The 13,644-nt window shown below is 37.2% G+C and overlaps 1 protein-coding gene across 1 annotated transcript in view; it reads left to right on the plus strand.

Annotated features, from left to right (window-relative positions):
* EDIL3 (EGF like repeats and discoidin domains 3) overlaps positions 1-13,644 on the plus strand; it is a gene marked incomplete at both ends in the record, with an annotated part of 270,774 nt that overhangs the window by 158,632 nt on the left and 98,498 nt on the right. Inside the window, one exon of the mRNA XM_082497220.1 lies at positions 4,614-4,727. Coding sequence (XP_082353346.1) covers positions 4,614-4,727 — 114 coding nt within the window. The remainder of the gene's footprint in view (positions 1-4,613; positions 4,728-13,644) is intronic.

Below are 13,644 nucleotides of genomic sequence, written 5' to 3' on the forward strand. Positions count from 1 at the left end.
GATTTCCCAAATCACTATGTAATATCGCAAAGTTCACTCTAACTTGCCCAGTTTCTGACAGCATACTTCTGTTCCAGGTTGCACAATGACTGTGCTTCAAACAGAAGCGTGCTTAATAGCTTTGTAGTTATAGTTTGATCTTAAAGGTAGGAAATGTAAATTTAATCATCTTCAACATAAAAAGAAACCTTTACTTCCTAATCAACTGTCTTAGCCCTTCAAGCTGTTATTCAAGGAACAATCTATTTTCAGAAAATTGTCAGTATTTCCTTGTTCCTGCACCATTACCAATTTCGGAATCCACCTTCAGTTGAGAAATCTTGGGGGATTGTGCATGGGGGAGGCTGGGGCTTTGGGGGTTTGCTTTGGTTTTTGTTTTTCTTTGGCTAACCTGGGCACTATTTAGAAATACATGTTTCTCCTGTGCTGGCACTTAAACCTCTTCAGGACCTCCTTTCACTCAGTCGTATTAGATCCCTCTCCGAGGAACTCTGAATTCTTTGGGTAGTACCCAGCTATCTGTGCATTAGTTATTGCAGTGTGTAAGATTGTTATCTGAACTACACTTCAAAATCTGACCTGGAATAAAAACTAAGCTTACCTGATCATAAACAACCTACAGTGATTTTACTTTGCATTGGTAATTTACATTAAAAGCACATCCTTCTCGCACAGGTAGGTTGATTACACAGCAAAGAATTCGTATCTGACAAAATACAGAGGGCTTTTCTTTAGGAGCCTTTATTGTCTTTAGGAGCAACTAGTCCAGAAAATCTGGCATTTTAAAGTTTCTATTAAAATATACTTCTAATCATGAGAATATGACAAAGTTTAAAAGGGAATATATCTGTTTCAGAAGAAAGAAACATACCAGATGGTGTAAAGTTTAGTATCGTAATTGGAACATCTAGGAATTTGAACAAAATCTGACCACAATTTGCAGGAACCACTTTTAATTAAATATGCTACATCTGCATGTTCAATCAAATTAAATAACTAATACTAAATTAAATAATTCAGTAGAACTTATGCTCCTTACTTTAACGCAGCTCAGTTCATTATCTTTCCAACTAAATGTTTGTTCTGGTATCAAACATGATGCTACAATGAGCTAGTCTTTCCTCATTCATCAAATATGACTTATTTGTTTGAACTGATGGGACTAGAGTTCTCAAATTACTGGAAAAAACTTCACGGTAGGATCCAAGTAAGAAAGACAATAATAAAAAACTTCCATCTTTCTGCACTGATCATAGCTAATTGCTCCATAGGGAAAGAATATGAGGATTGCTTTAAAAGTGTCTGGTACTTAAGGTTTGGTTTGTTTTCTACATCACTGCATAGATAATACAGAATATGCTGGAAAGTTGTGCATTTTTTCCTACATATTTCAATATGAATGGCAAATTAGAAAAATTTAAATACCTTGAGAAGATGTTATCTTTACACAGAAAAGCTTTTAAGAGGATAAATTACTACCTGTATTTCACCGAGTAAGGGATAGTTCATGTGTTCACTTAATGTTTTTTAGTTCACAGCGACCTTGATATTTTTTTCCCACAAATGTGTTAGCCTGTATTAAAGTGATGAATAACTTGATGAAAATGTAAGGTTAATGGGCTTTGCTTAAAGAGGCAAATAGGGAGCTGAAGAATCTTGTTAAATTTTATAAATACAGATAAAGAATTTAATTTAGAATTGAGCAGGTCTGTTCTTTGGTCATTTCCCTTGGCAGGTTTTATTTCTTACACAATAAGCTGTTACTTCTTTTCTTCCTCTTTAACAGACAGAAATTCAGCTAACCCTGTGAATTTTTATTTATCCATTATGTGATATCTTTATACGCAGCAAGTAATAAGACACAAGGGATTAAAAAGAAGCTCAGAGATCAGTATGTATCATCAATTTTCTTATAAAAATCTGTTTTTTTTCTGATTCAAGGAACTGAAACTAGCCTTCGCATTTAGCTGAAGGTCTGTCCCTGCAGCTTTGTTCACAGCAACAGGAAAATTATCGTAGAATCACAGAAGGCTTGAGGGTGGAAGGGACCTCTGGAGGTCATCTGGTCCACCCCCTCCTGCTCAAGCAGGGCCACCTAGAACTGGTTGCCCAAGGCTACATCCAAATAGTTTTTGAATATCTCCACGGATGGAGACTCCACAAACACCCTGGACAACCTATGCCTCTATTCGGTCACACTCACAGTGAAAAAGTGTTTTATGATGTTAAGACAGAACATACTGTGTTGCAGTTTGCCCATTACCTCTTGTCTTGTCACTGGGTACCACTGAAAAGAGCCTGGCTCCATCTTCTTTGCACCTTGCAAAGCGGTTTATACTTGTTGCACACCTATTTCAGATTTTTATATACATTGATAAGTTTCCTCCTGACCTTCCTTTTTTTTTAAGCTAAAAAATGCCAGCTCTCTCAGCTTTTCCTCATAAGTGAGCTGCTCCAGTCCCTTAATTATCTTAGTAGCCCTTTGTTGGACTCTCTCCATGTCTCATACTGGAGAGCCCAGAACTAGATGCGGCATTCTAGGTATGGCATCACCAGTGCTGAGTAGAGAGAAAGGATCACCTCCCTCGACCTGCTGACAATGTTCTACCTAACACAGCCCAGGTGGCTGTTGGCCTTCTTTGTCGTGAAGGTGCATTGCTGTCACATGCCCAACTGGTTGTCCACCGGGACCCCCAGGTCTTTCTCTGCTAAGTTGCTTTCCAGATGGTTGGCCCCTCAGTATGTACTGGTGCATGGGGCTGTTCCTCCCCAGGGGCAGAGGCAGGACTTTGCTCTTCCCCTTGTTGAACTTCGTAAGGCTCCTGTTCTGACCATTTCTCCAGCCCGTTGAGGTCCGTCTGGACAGCAGCACAACCATTTAGTTTGTCAGCCACTCCTTCCAGTTTTGTGCCATCAGCGACCTTGGTGAGTGTGCATCTTGCCCCACCAGTCAGACCTATAATGAAGACTTTGTACAGTATTGGCCCCTGTATTGACTTCTGGGACTCACCACCAGTGATTTGCCTCCCACTGGACTTTTTGCCACTGATCACCACCCTCTGGGCCCGGTCATTCGTCCGGTTTTCAACCTACCTCACACACATTGCACACATAACTTAAAAGCTACACAGGTTTTTAGAGCTGCAGAAAAGACGGGAGGTCATCCTGGAGACATCACAAATTCAATCCGATCTAGGCGAGAGTTGTATTAAAACACCCCTTTTTTTGTACATAGATTCCTAGTAAATGTAAAAGATCAAATTTAAAGTATAAAAGTTACATACTCAACTACCAGAAATCAAACAACTTTGTAGACAGACCTGAATTCTGCTTCTTCTGCACAAGTCTTATTGAATCAGGTTTAGACATTTATGTAGCATCTTCTTTAGTTTATATATGCAGCCCAAACCAGGTTTGCATTTTGGGGACAGAAGGAGCTTCAACACAAGAATGAGGAGTATCACTTCAATTACTTCATAGGGCATTTTGCCCACCAATGAATGCAATTAGTTCATCTCTGTTAAATGTCTTCTCATTTGAACTTATTTCTGTGCTATGTACACGTGTGCTTTCTCAGCAACTGTATCCAAAATTGATATGCACTTAAGCAAAACTGAGTGAAGTAAAATTTTAGTATAAGCTAAACTCAGCTTTTGTTTGCTGTTTACAGTGTCTAATGCAACAGGGCTTCAAGTCAATGAAGCTAGTGTGGGCTACCATCTTTTAAGTATTTAACTGTATGCATTGGTGCAGCCCTTTGAGACAATGATGTATAAAATCCATACAATCTTTGTCCTCCATACAGAATAAAGATAAATGCAGGGACAGAAAATTTTAATTATGACATGTCATTATCCTTCATCTGCCTATTCATGATGACTGAAAAGTACTATATTGCACTTGAGAAAATGAATCTGATATTATACTTTAAGGTTACTACACTGAAAAACGCAGGGCAGTATTGTTCTTGCAGCATTTGACAAAGTGTACTGGAAAAGGGAAACTCAAATGAAATTAACCACCTTTTCTGTCTTTTGAGTTTAATAAAATTTGCAAGCTTCCAGATCAAGCTATTACTTTCAATTTGCCCACTAACTCATGCACAGAAAGGAAATTTTTTAGACAGTTAAACAACCTTGTCAATTAGATGTTTAATGAATTAAGATGAACAGAGAGACATTCTTAACTGGCATCTGTTTATAAAGAAGTAGCTCCATTTCTTGAAGTTGCAAGAATCACTAATGAGTACTGTTAGAACTACTTGAATTTGTTTGTTTAAGGCCAAACTGTGACTTGTGGCCCTGATGGCCTCTGGAAGTTACAGTGAAAATCCCTGAGCAAAACTTTAAATTCTGGTGTATGATGCTGCATAGGAAAACTTTAGTAGGAACATGAAACCAGCTAAATCTATATGAGATGGCTTTTTTTTTTTTTTCTAAAGCATGTCCTGTTTGATCACATCCTTTACTGGGCATGTTTGCTGGGCGAAAGAATGTATGCCTTCTAATGTCAATTGTATAAATTAATTGTGGTTTAGTGATCTGAAACATGTGCTTATTGCTTTTACAATTTCTCTTTGTTAATTCTGACATTATCTTGCATTCTTCCTGCAGACGTAAATGAATGCGAAGCTGAACCCTGCAAGAATGGTGGAATCTGTACAGATCTCGTTGCCAATTATTCCTGTGAATGTCCAGGCGAATTTATGGGAAGAAACTGCCAACAGAGTAAGTGTTGCATGGTTTTACATCTACTTTTAAAAATAAAATAAATAAATATTTTCTTTTGCAGAAAAAACTATAGTGTACTATGGAAATAGTTCTCTAGCCTACAAATACATAATGCTCAAAATAGCCATTAACTCTTTCCAAAATAGAGGAAATTTAAGAAAACGAATGTGTCATGCATTCAAGCAAAGCATCTGATATGATAGAAGCATTGGCAAAATCCAAAATTATTATGTAAGAGTCAAACAAGAAGGAGTAAATAGTGTGAAGTAGAAAAAGACAAAAACTGATTCAGGCTAGGGGTTCATCTTGCGAAGTATCCTGTCTTCAACAGTAACTCTTAGCAGATATCAACAAGTGTTAGAGCAGGACAAAAATACACGTTACATTCTCTGACATGTCTCTAGCCTCTGAAAGGTGGATCAGTGGTTTACAGGCAAGTCATTAGTGGAGTTCCTCCAGAATCTATTCTGGGACCAACCTCGCATGATTTTAGTAATAACATTGACTATGAATGCACCATAAAGGTTTGATTCCTAAAACTGTAACTACAGAGGAGTTCTTCAGATATGAAAGACTACATAATCTTGAAGACCAAAATAAGAAAAATAGAATAAACTGCTATGGTACGAAGTGCAATATACCTTAACTTAACAACTAATAACAGATGTTAGAGGCTCACGGATTTGAAATACTGGAGAGAACAAAGCCTATGTTTTAGTCATATAAAGGATGTTAATACGATGGTGTTGTGGAGAAAGCTAATATAGTCCCAAGGTATGTCAAGCCTGGTAACTTAAGAAGGAAAAGGAAAGTATTTGTGTATAAACATTTGTAACATTAGATACTATATTCAAAATACCTGAAATACTGGTGTCATCACATTCAAGAAAGGAGATTTCTAGTTAAAGGAAGTTCTACTATGAGCAGCAGGAAAAGTAAAATAAAAAATGTTACAAGGGGAATGCTAAATAAATGAAACCATAAGAAAGTTAAAGCATAGGATTCACTTTTCTATGTTCACATTGTGGATGCATCACGAAGAAAGCAACATGGACCAATAGCCACAAATGATAAGCTGGGAATTTTTTCAAGTAGCCTCAGTGAATTCCCAGATTTATAAATGCAACAGACAAAAGATTTCAAGCATCCAACTTAATGTTTATATAATTCTGGAGAGAAATCAAAGATTAAGATTTGCTTTGAGAAATTTTATAGGCCTACATGGCTACCATAAGTTATTGGTAAAAAATAAACATCTATTAAAGTTTTCTGTAAAAGTTGCTGGTGAAACACTCCCATGTATTTCCGTATAAGGTGCAATTGAATTACCAATTGGAATTCTACCAGGAGTCTCACCCATCTCTTCAGAGTTTATCCCTTCTGGGTTTTTGGCTGCATCATGAATATTGCTCAGATTATAGATCACATAAAACTAATCTCCTGTTTTGCTAGAAATGGGGTAGTCACAGCTATTACTTGAAGTGGTCATTGCATTTTCTGGATCATTGTCTGTTATTTCATATTGCTTTCTCTTTTTATAGAACTATATGCCATTACATGTAAACATAGGTTTTGTGTGTGAAGTTGTATACATTATATATTATATTGGATTTGGTTTTATGTTTACTTATATGTATACACACATACATCTTTCTATTTTGGAGAGCATATAACAGAAAGTACCTATGTACAAAAAAATATAAATTTCCAGTATATTGAAATGGTGAAACAAGTCTGCTAATGTCAATTACTGAATTGCAAAATACGAGTCCTACATTCTGTCTTTCTGTGTCACGCTTAGGGGATTTATTTGCACTGGTAAGCCAAGCACCTAGTCAAATGCTCTCCCGGGAGATGGATCTGCAGGGAAGTGCTCCCAGCTGTGACCCAGGACTCCATCCTCTAGCCCGCAGGGACGAACACAAAGGAATTGGGGGTTGGACTAGATGATCTCCAGAGGTCCCTTCCAACCCTGACTATTCTGTGATTCTGTGAATTTGAAAGGATAATTCGGTTGAGTGTTAAAGATTTTTTATAACTATGATAAGGTTCTATACAACAGTCAAATTGCTTTGGTTTAGAGATCAAGAACAATGAGTTTTAAAATGTGCTTTGCAGTAAGCATTAACTTGTTGGCTCCAAAGCGCGTGTGGTGCGGTAAATGGAAAGTGCGCTGGGCAGGGACCCGTATGTGGAGGTGCCACCAATCTGGTGCCTGTGGGATGGTGTCACGGGAGGAGTGTGAAACTAGATGCGCTTTCAAGATTTAAGAGAAAAATATTATGGCGCTTAAATACCGATTAGTATTTATTAGAAAATGTTACAAAATTAAGATATTTCAGTACGTCCGTTAGGCCACTCTTTACGCTCATGTTATTCAGCTAAGCACATGAAGCACATCAATAAATGACAGATAATTAAGGGTGGGAATAATGTTTGTACTGACTGTAATCACTGAACTACCCCTGTTCAGTAAAGTCAATGCACTCTTCTAATACTATGGCACAGTTCACAAACTTTTAGCATTCGTCTACCTTTGAGCTTTAGCTTTAGCACAGCTAGCGTTAAAATGGTAACTTGTTTTTATACCACCAATATGATTGTGCACTATACCGGTTCCTATAGCTGGGCTTGTAAATATCCTTTTTTTTCATGAGAAGTTTAGTTATATGTCATCATACCTAATTATGTAATTACAAGTAGTAATTACACATTCTAATTACAGCATTAGAGATTTACACATATTTACAGTAATCATGTAATTAAATACTGTTACACTAATTATGTAAATTACTGATTGCTGTCTCAGAATTACCTCACAAAGCTCAAAGATTGCTAATCCACATTACAGAATATGTGAAACACCCTGGATCAAGAATAAAAAGAGCAAAAATTCATCATGCAGTCTGTTCTCCTGTCACTGCAAGCTTGTTCTCCAGGACGCATTTTCTAATAGTATATCTAGTTTGGTATATCCCAAATACCAATGCTTTGTAATAGTGAATTGTCATGTTACTCATCAGCTTGAAGTAGTTTATGTCAGACTGTTTTTCCTAATGCTCCAACCAAGTTTTATCTCCTTTTTTTTTTTTCAGTTCCCTTGTTTAATTGCACCATAATTAATTTCTCTTAGCTAATTTCCTAAATAAGTCCCTTCCATTTTATCTCATGTGTAGCGTTTCCCAGGTGTGAGACAACTGTTTTATCACACCCAGGTCCTGCGAGCCCTGTGGAACACCCACCCAAAATCCTTCTGAGTAGTCCCAAGAGACTCAGCCAACTACTAGTGCAGCTGAAGTGAGAGGGAAAGGCTTGTCTGGAACTGAGTACTAACATAACACTAAAATGCCTAATGAGCTTGAAACCGTATTTGGACCACCTTGACGATCTTCTGAGTCTCCTTCTGGCATGGGTGAGGTTTGGAGCTGCTTTCTAAGGGCTCAGCCATGAAGTAGTGTTCTCATAAGCTGTGGAGGTGATCTCTTGGCCAGCTGATGTGCTTCACACCCCAACAATGCTTCTACTGCTTTGGGGCCTTCTTCTGTTTTATTTGCATACCCTTCTCAGTTTGAAGCACTGGTTTAACCTCTCGATTTTTTTTTTTCTGGAGAGACTTAAATTTAGTCTTCTTTCTTTCTTATTAGCTACTGCTATCTTTAGCCATTCAGACACAAATGATACTTAAACCAGCTGCTTCTCATTGCTGGAAAGTACAGGATGGGGCAAAGTCAAAGTAATGTGGAGTGCAAGAGCACTGATGGCTTTGTAACATATTGAATTGTTCTGGAATAAGCTTATCAACCTGTTAAGAGATACTTTGCTGAGCATCTGGTATTTACAAAATTTGCCTGCAGATGTTTAGTAAACACAGAATGGAAAGAGAGTACCTTTTCCCAAGTTTAGCAAAAGCTAAACTGTATGAATTCCATATTACTTTCCAGATTTCTTCAGGCCTCAGCATCTCCTTGATGCAGCCGCATCTCCTTCTGTTCTTGCTTGTGTGCTGAATTCGAGTTATCAGTTGTGATTACCTCCATTACAGCTTCCCTTAGTCTTGGAATCTCTATGAATAAGTACTGCTTCCAAGACAGATTCTCCTGGGGTTGAAGTTTTTACCTTCTGGATCACAAAATTGTCTTGCAGGCAAGAGGGAGACACTTTCATCAGTGTCAGACTATTTGCATTATTCATTACGAATCTGTATTGTTAAATCTCCCATGAGCAACATGGACTGAGAATTGCAATAATTTGTGAGGAGTTCCACAGCTAATTTTTGATCACCTTTTTTTATTTAGCAGATGGTGTTATACAGTGGACACATTACAATTTCAACATTGTGCATTTTGGAGCTGTATTTTGCTGATTGCCGGGAGCTGCTGCCATTAAAGCATATGGCAAATTTTCTTATGCTTTTTCTTTAAAGATATAGATCACATTAGTCACTGTAAATATTTTTTACATTTGCTATGGCCACTTCACCTCCTTTTCTGTGTATTCAACATACCCATATGCAGGAGGACTGCGTTCAGAGCACCAATTTAGGTTGTCTAGCGTATCAGAAATCCTGCTAAGTAGCGTACCTTCACATTATTTTCATTTGTTTCCTGTGCTTTATGTTTTGGTACACTAATGTGTTTATACTGCATTGGTTGTCTTCTGCCTGCCTCTCTATGGAAATCAAAGTGGCACTTTTTTATTCAAATGAAAATGCCCCTTCTTTCAGTGTCATTTTTACTTAAAAATTGTCTAACGATCTGACAGATCTAGACATAAAGAGACTTTCAAGACTTCTGCTTACACGCAGCCTTATACTCCCAGGCTAGATGGTGTCAACCAAAGTGTTCTGATGTGCTGTGATTTTAGATTTTTCTTTCTTTCAAAATTGTTCCCAGGAATACAGGACACCTGCAACTTGCATGATTTGTGATGCAGGAGAAATAACTAGTTTCACAGTATTTATTTAAAAGATTGAGTTGCTTTTTTTGGTGTCTTCTGTATTTCACTTATAAGTGTGTTTTCAAGGCAGTGTTCTCACTTGTTGGGACTTTTGGGCTTCAGTTGCTTGTCCTTTGAACTCCTCTGTTTGATGCTCACAGTCTTCAGTGAGTCTTGGGTAACTGTCTTCCCTAGCTCCAGCTCTTATGAGCCCTGGCTCAGCGAGGTTCAGGGTTCAGAAAGCCTTTATGCTTAGGTTTAGAAAAACCCTACACAAAATAAACATCACAGGATGAGGGCACAAAAAGTGCACAGGCAAAATAAAACGACTTTAAAAGCTATGTTTTCAGGGGAAAACTTTACATCTGGCTAAAATTTTTCTTCTAAGGAGCCAGTGTTTTCAAAGTATGGATAGGAGACAGAACTTAAACATTTTCTTAAATTAATAAACCTGGTGACAGGCTTTCTGGTGAATTCAGCTCATGAAAATGCCCTGTTAAAATCAAGCTGTTAAGCACTGGACTGTTGTTGAATGGTAAACATGACCCCATTACAACCATACCTCATTTCCAGTTCACCTGCTGGGGAACCTAGATTTTAAGGCATTGGCAATATGTTGTGGCGTAAGGCTTGTAGTGAGACACTGTGAAACACTTTATTTGACAGGAATCAACATAGACTTGAGTCCCCTAAATTACTGATTACTATTAAAATCTCTTTGAATGAGATTTAGGAGAACCTAACTTTCCCTGCAGCTCAAAATATCAGTTTGACTAATTCCGTGAATAATTCAATATGAAGTTTGGTTTTAAGCATATTCTTGTTCTGAATAACTGAGAGATCTGAAATCTGGTGTTATGTAAAATGTAGCAAACTTCTGTAAAACAAAACTGGCCAAACACACTAATTTTTCTCGTGTTCTTGAAATTGCTCTATAGATCAGGATGTCAGTGTTTTATGTTAATATTTACCAACCTTTCCTGTTTAACAGTTGATTCAGGTTTTCAACTTTCATTACGAAAAAAACCCGAACTATAGAAAGAACTGTAGTTTCTAGAAATACAGACTCCTCTATTAAAATGGAGGGCATTATAATCATCCACAAAAGAAGAAAATATACATTAATTGGTACAAAAATAATTTACTTTTTTATATTGGAGTTTCTGTTCCATTTTCATTCATCTTGCCAGTAGAAATTCTGTTTACCCACGTGCTAAACCCTAGAGATTTTAGGTGACCTGTAGATTATGACCTTAAAATGAATCAAGACAGGTTTCCTTTCCTTTCCAATTTGCTAAATAGCTAAGCTTTTGTAATTGCCTTCAAATTCCAGAAATTACCAAGTTTTTCTACTTTTGTCAGGGATTTGGGACAAAAAGCCCCTACCCTTGTTTTTCATTGCATTGTGCTGTAAAGTAACAATTCCTTGAAAACTGGCATAAACCAGCCCTGCTGCTGCCTGAAGGAACCTTGCTTCAGCTCTTCTTTGCCCATCTTGTTGCTTTTGTGGCTGCTCGTTCGGGGCTGCTCTTTTACTCATTTGCCCCGTTTTCCTGGCAAAAACTGACCCAGGAAATAAAAAACGTAATTAGTGAACCCGATCAGTTTTTTTGATCCGGTGAACTTCATGGCCACACAAATACTGGGCTGGTACAAAGGAACAGCAGGGAACAGAGCCTGGGCATGTAATCAAGACTTAACATCAGTTAAAAATATCAATCAGGCCACAGTCTAATCAAGACATTAGAAACTGTTCTTTAATTCATGTTTAAGGCAAAGGTAAGTATTTTAATTTTTGTATTTTTCTTGTTTTGTTTCTCTTCAAATATCATAAAATTTGAAAGCTAGAATTCTCAGCACATTTGCCAAGGATACAACAAATAAAAATTCAGTAAATATCTACATTCCTGTATGTCATTATTTAGATGACAAGTTCTGGACTTGCATGGAAAGGTTAAAGAGATTTTATACGGACGTGTATGTGCATGTGTGTTTAGGTAAATGTATACACAAGTATTACGCTTAAAGAAATCAGTTCACTTTTTTAATGTACTTGGGGTAGTTAACTTATCATTCATATGGTGTCCTTGCTGATTTAGGGAATAATGTGAGGTTCATCTCAGGCAAAAGGAAGAATGGAAAAAAAAATTGTGCATAAAAGAAATGTATCAATTTAATATAAAGTTACTGGTAATACTTGATTTATGACCTCCCTGGATTACAGAAATATCTTAGAAAAGAAACGTATTAGAAATTCTGAAAGTGCAAGAGGGAAAACTTTTACATGTTAAATATGACTTTAACCCATGTAATTCAACTCAATCTAGGTAATTTTTCATATCCTTTTTTTGAACATGTTATAAAGATAAAACCAGAAATGTTTACAGAAAGAGGTTGAATAAATGCTGAAAGACTGGCTAAATGTATCAGTAGCAAGGGTGATGCTTTGTATCCATTTTAAACTATTTCAGCTAATCATGGATAGAACACAATTTCTGTATTTGCCTTGGTCAAAACACATCTTGAATCTCTTGCTGAAATTAATGAGGTTTGCTGAGGCTACACCGTTCTGGGAGTATTGTCTAGCTAGCATTTCTGTGTAGTGTATTGGTATGAAAGTGCAAAGAGGCAGAAAATGTTATAGAATTGACAGAACACATCATTGTTAAAATTGAAATGTTCTCTCAGGCATTTCAATGACCTAGTGAGAAATATTAATCAAACACTAACACTTCTAATATTGAGTCCTGAAACAACAAAGCACGCTCTGGCCCTTCTGCTGCAGACCTTCCTTTGTCCAGGCATCCCATGTAAGACGCAAAGGTGTGCAAAATTAGGCTTAGCGGATCAGAACTGTAGTTCTTCCTTTCAGTACAATGGGAAAATGAGACTGATCTCTCAGTGTTTGATGTTGAAACAAAGTCCTCAGCACTATGCCTTTGGGTGCATTTTCATCTTGCTGAAGTTGTACTGTACAGCAATATCTCCCTTTGAAAATTCATTTCTCAATATCTTACTTTGATTAGGCGGTAGAGGATACAATCTTTACTCAGACACCTGACAGAAACTCATTGTAAAATACTCAGACAAGCCCTTAGGACTCAACACGCATATTTTACACATGTAATCCTCTCCTTACTACATGAGTCCTCTCATACCATAGGAGCTTTTGGGTTGTGTCTATAACCAATACCAACTCAAAGTTATTTTCAGGCATCTACAACTTGACTTTGTAACACCTCATTTTAGCTTGAACCACCTTATTGGGGTGACTTTCTTGTCATGTTTTCTTACTTAAACATACTGATCTGCTTTTCTCAGGCGTTGTGTCATTCTTGACTCATGGTGCCCCTCAGTTACCCTCAGTGAAGAGGCAGGAAGGTTGCATTGGGGTCAGGGTCTCCTACCTATCTTCCACCTGTCTGTTCTTCCTACGGAGGGAGCAATACGACCCTACCTTTTCAGTAAAATAGAATCACAGACATTCACAAAAAGTAGAGTGGAAAAAAATACTTATAAATATAATCCACTATTCCTGTGTTGGAAGAACTTTTATATCCATTTTTATGCGTGGCAAAGCCTATGACAATGTATATTTCAGCATTTCTAAGCCTTAAAAGAAAAATTATAGCACACCGTTACTCAAAGTAGCCTCTATAGCTCTTAAGTTCCTGGTCTGGCCAAAAATGCGTTCTTTTTTTATGTCCTCACAGAAATGAAAAATAATTTTCAGGTAAGGGTTTGGTACTATTGAAAGAAATAAACGCCTGACTGTAGCCAGTAGAAGTGAGCTGAAAACAAATCACTGGTTATTACCACAAAAAAAAACCAAAAAACAAAAAACAAAGAAAACCCGCCTTAAACTATGGAAAAACACCTTCAATAAAAGCATTAATGATTATAAATATATGAAAAGAACAATTCACAGCTGCAGTAGGCTCAACTAAGTTACCAACAGCCAAGTTACAGGACCATTTTT

The sequence above is a fragment of the Vanellus vanellus genome (genome assembly GCF_965231255.1).
Source record: "Vanellus vanellus genome assembly, chromosome: Z".
NCBI lineage: Eukaryota > Metazoa > Chordata > Aves > Charadriiformes > Charadriidae > Vanellus > Vanellus vanellus.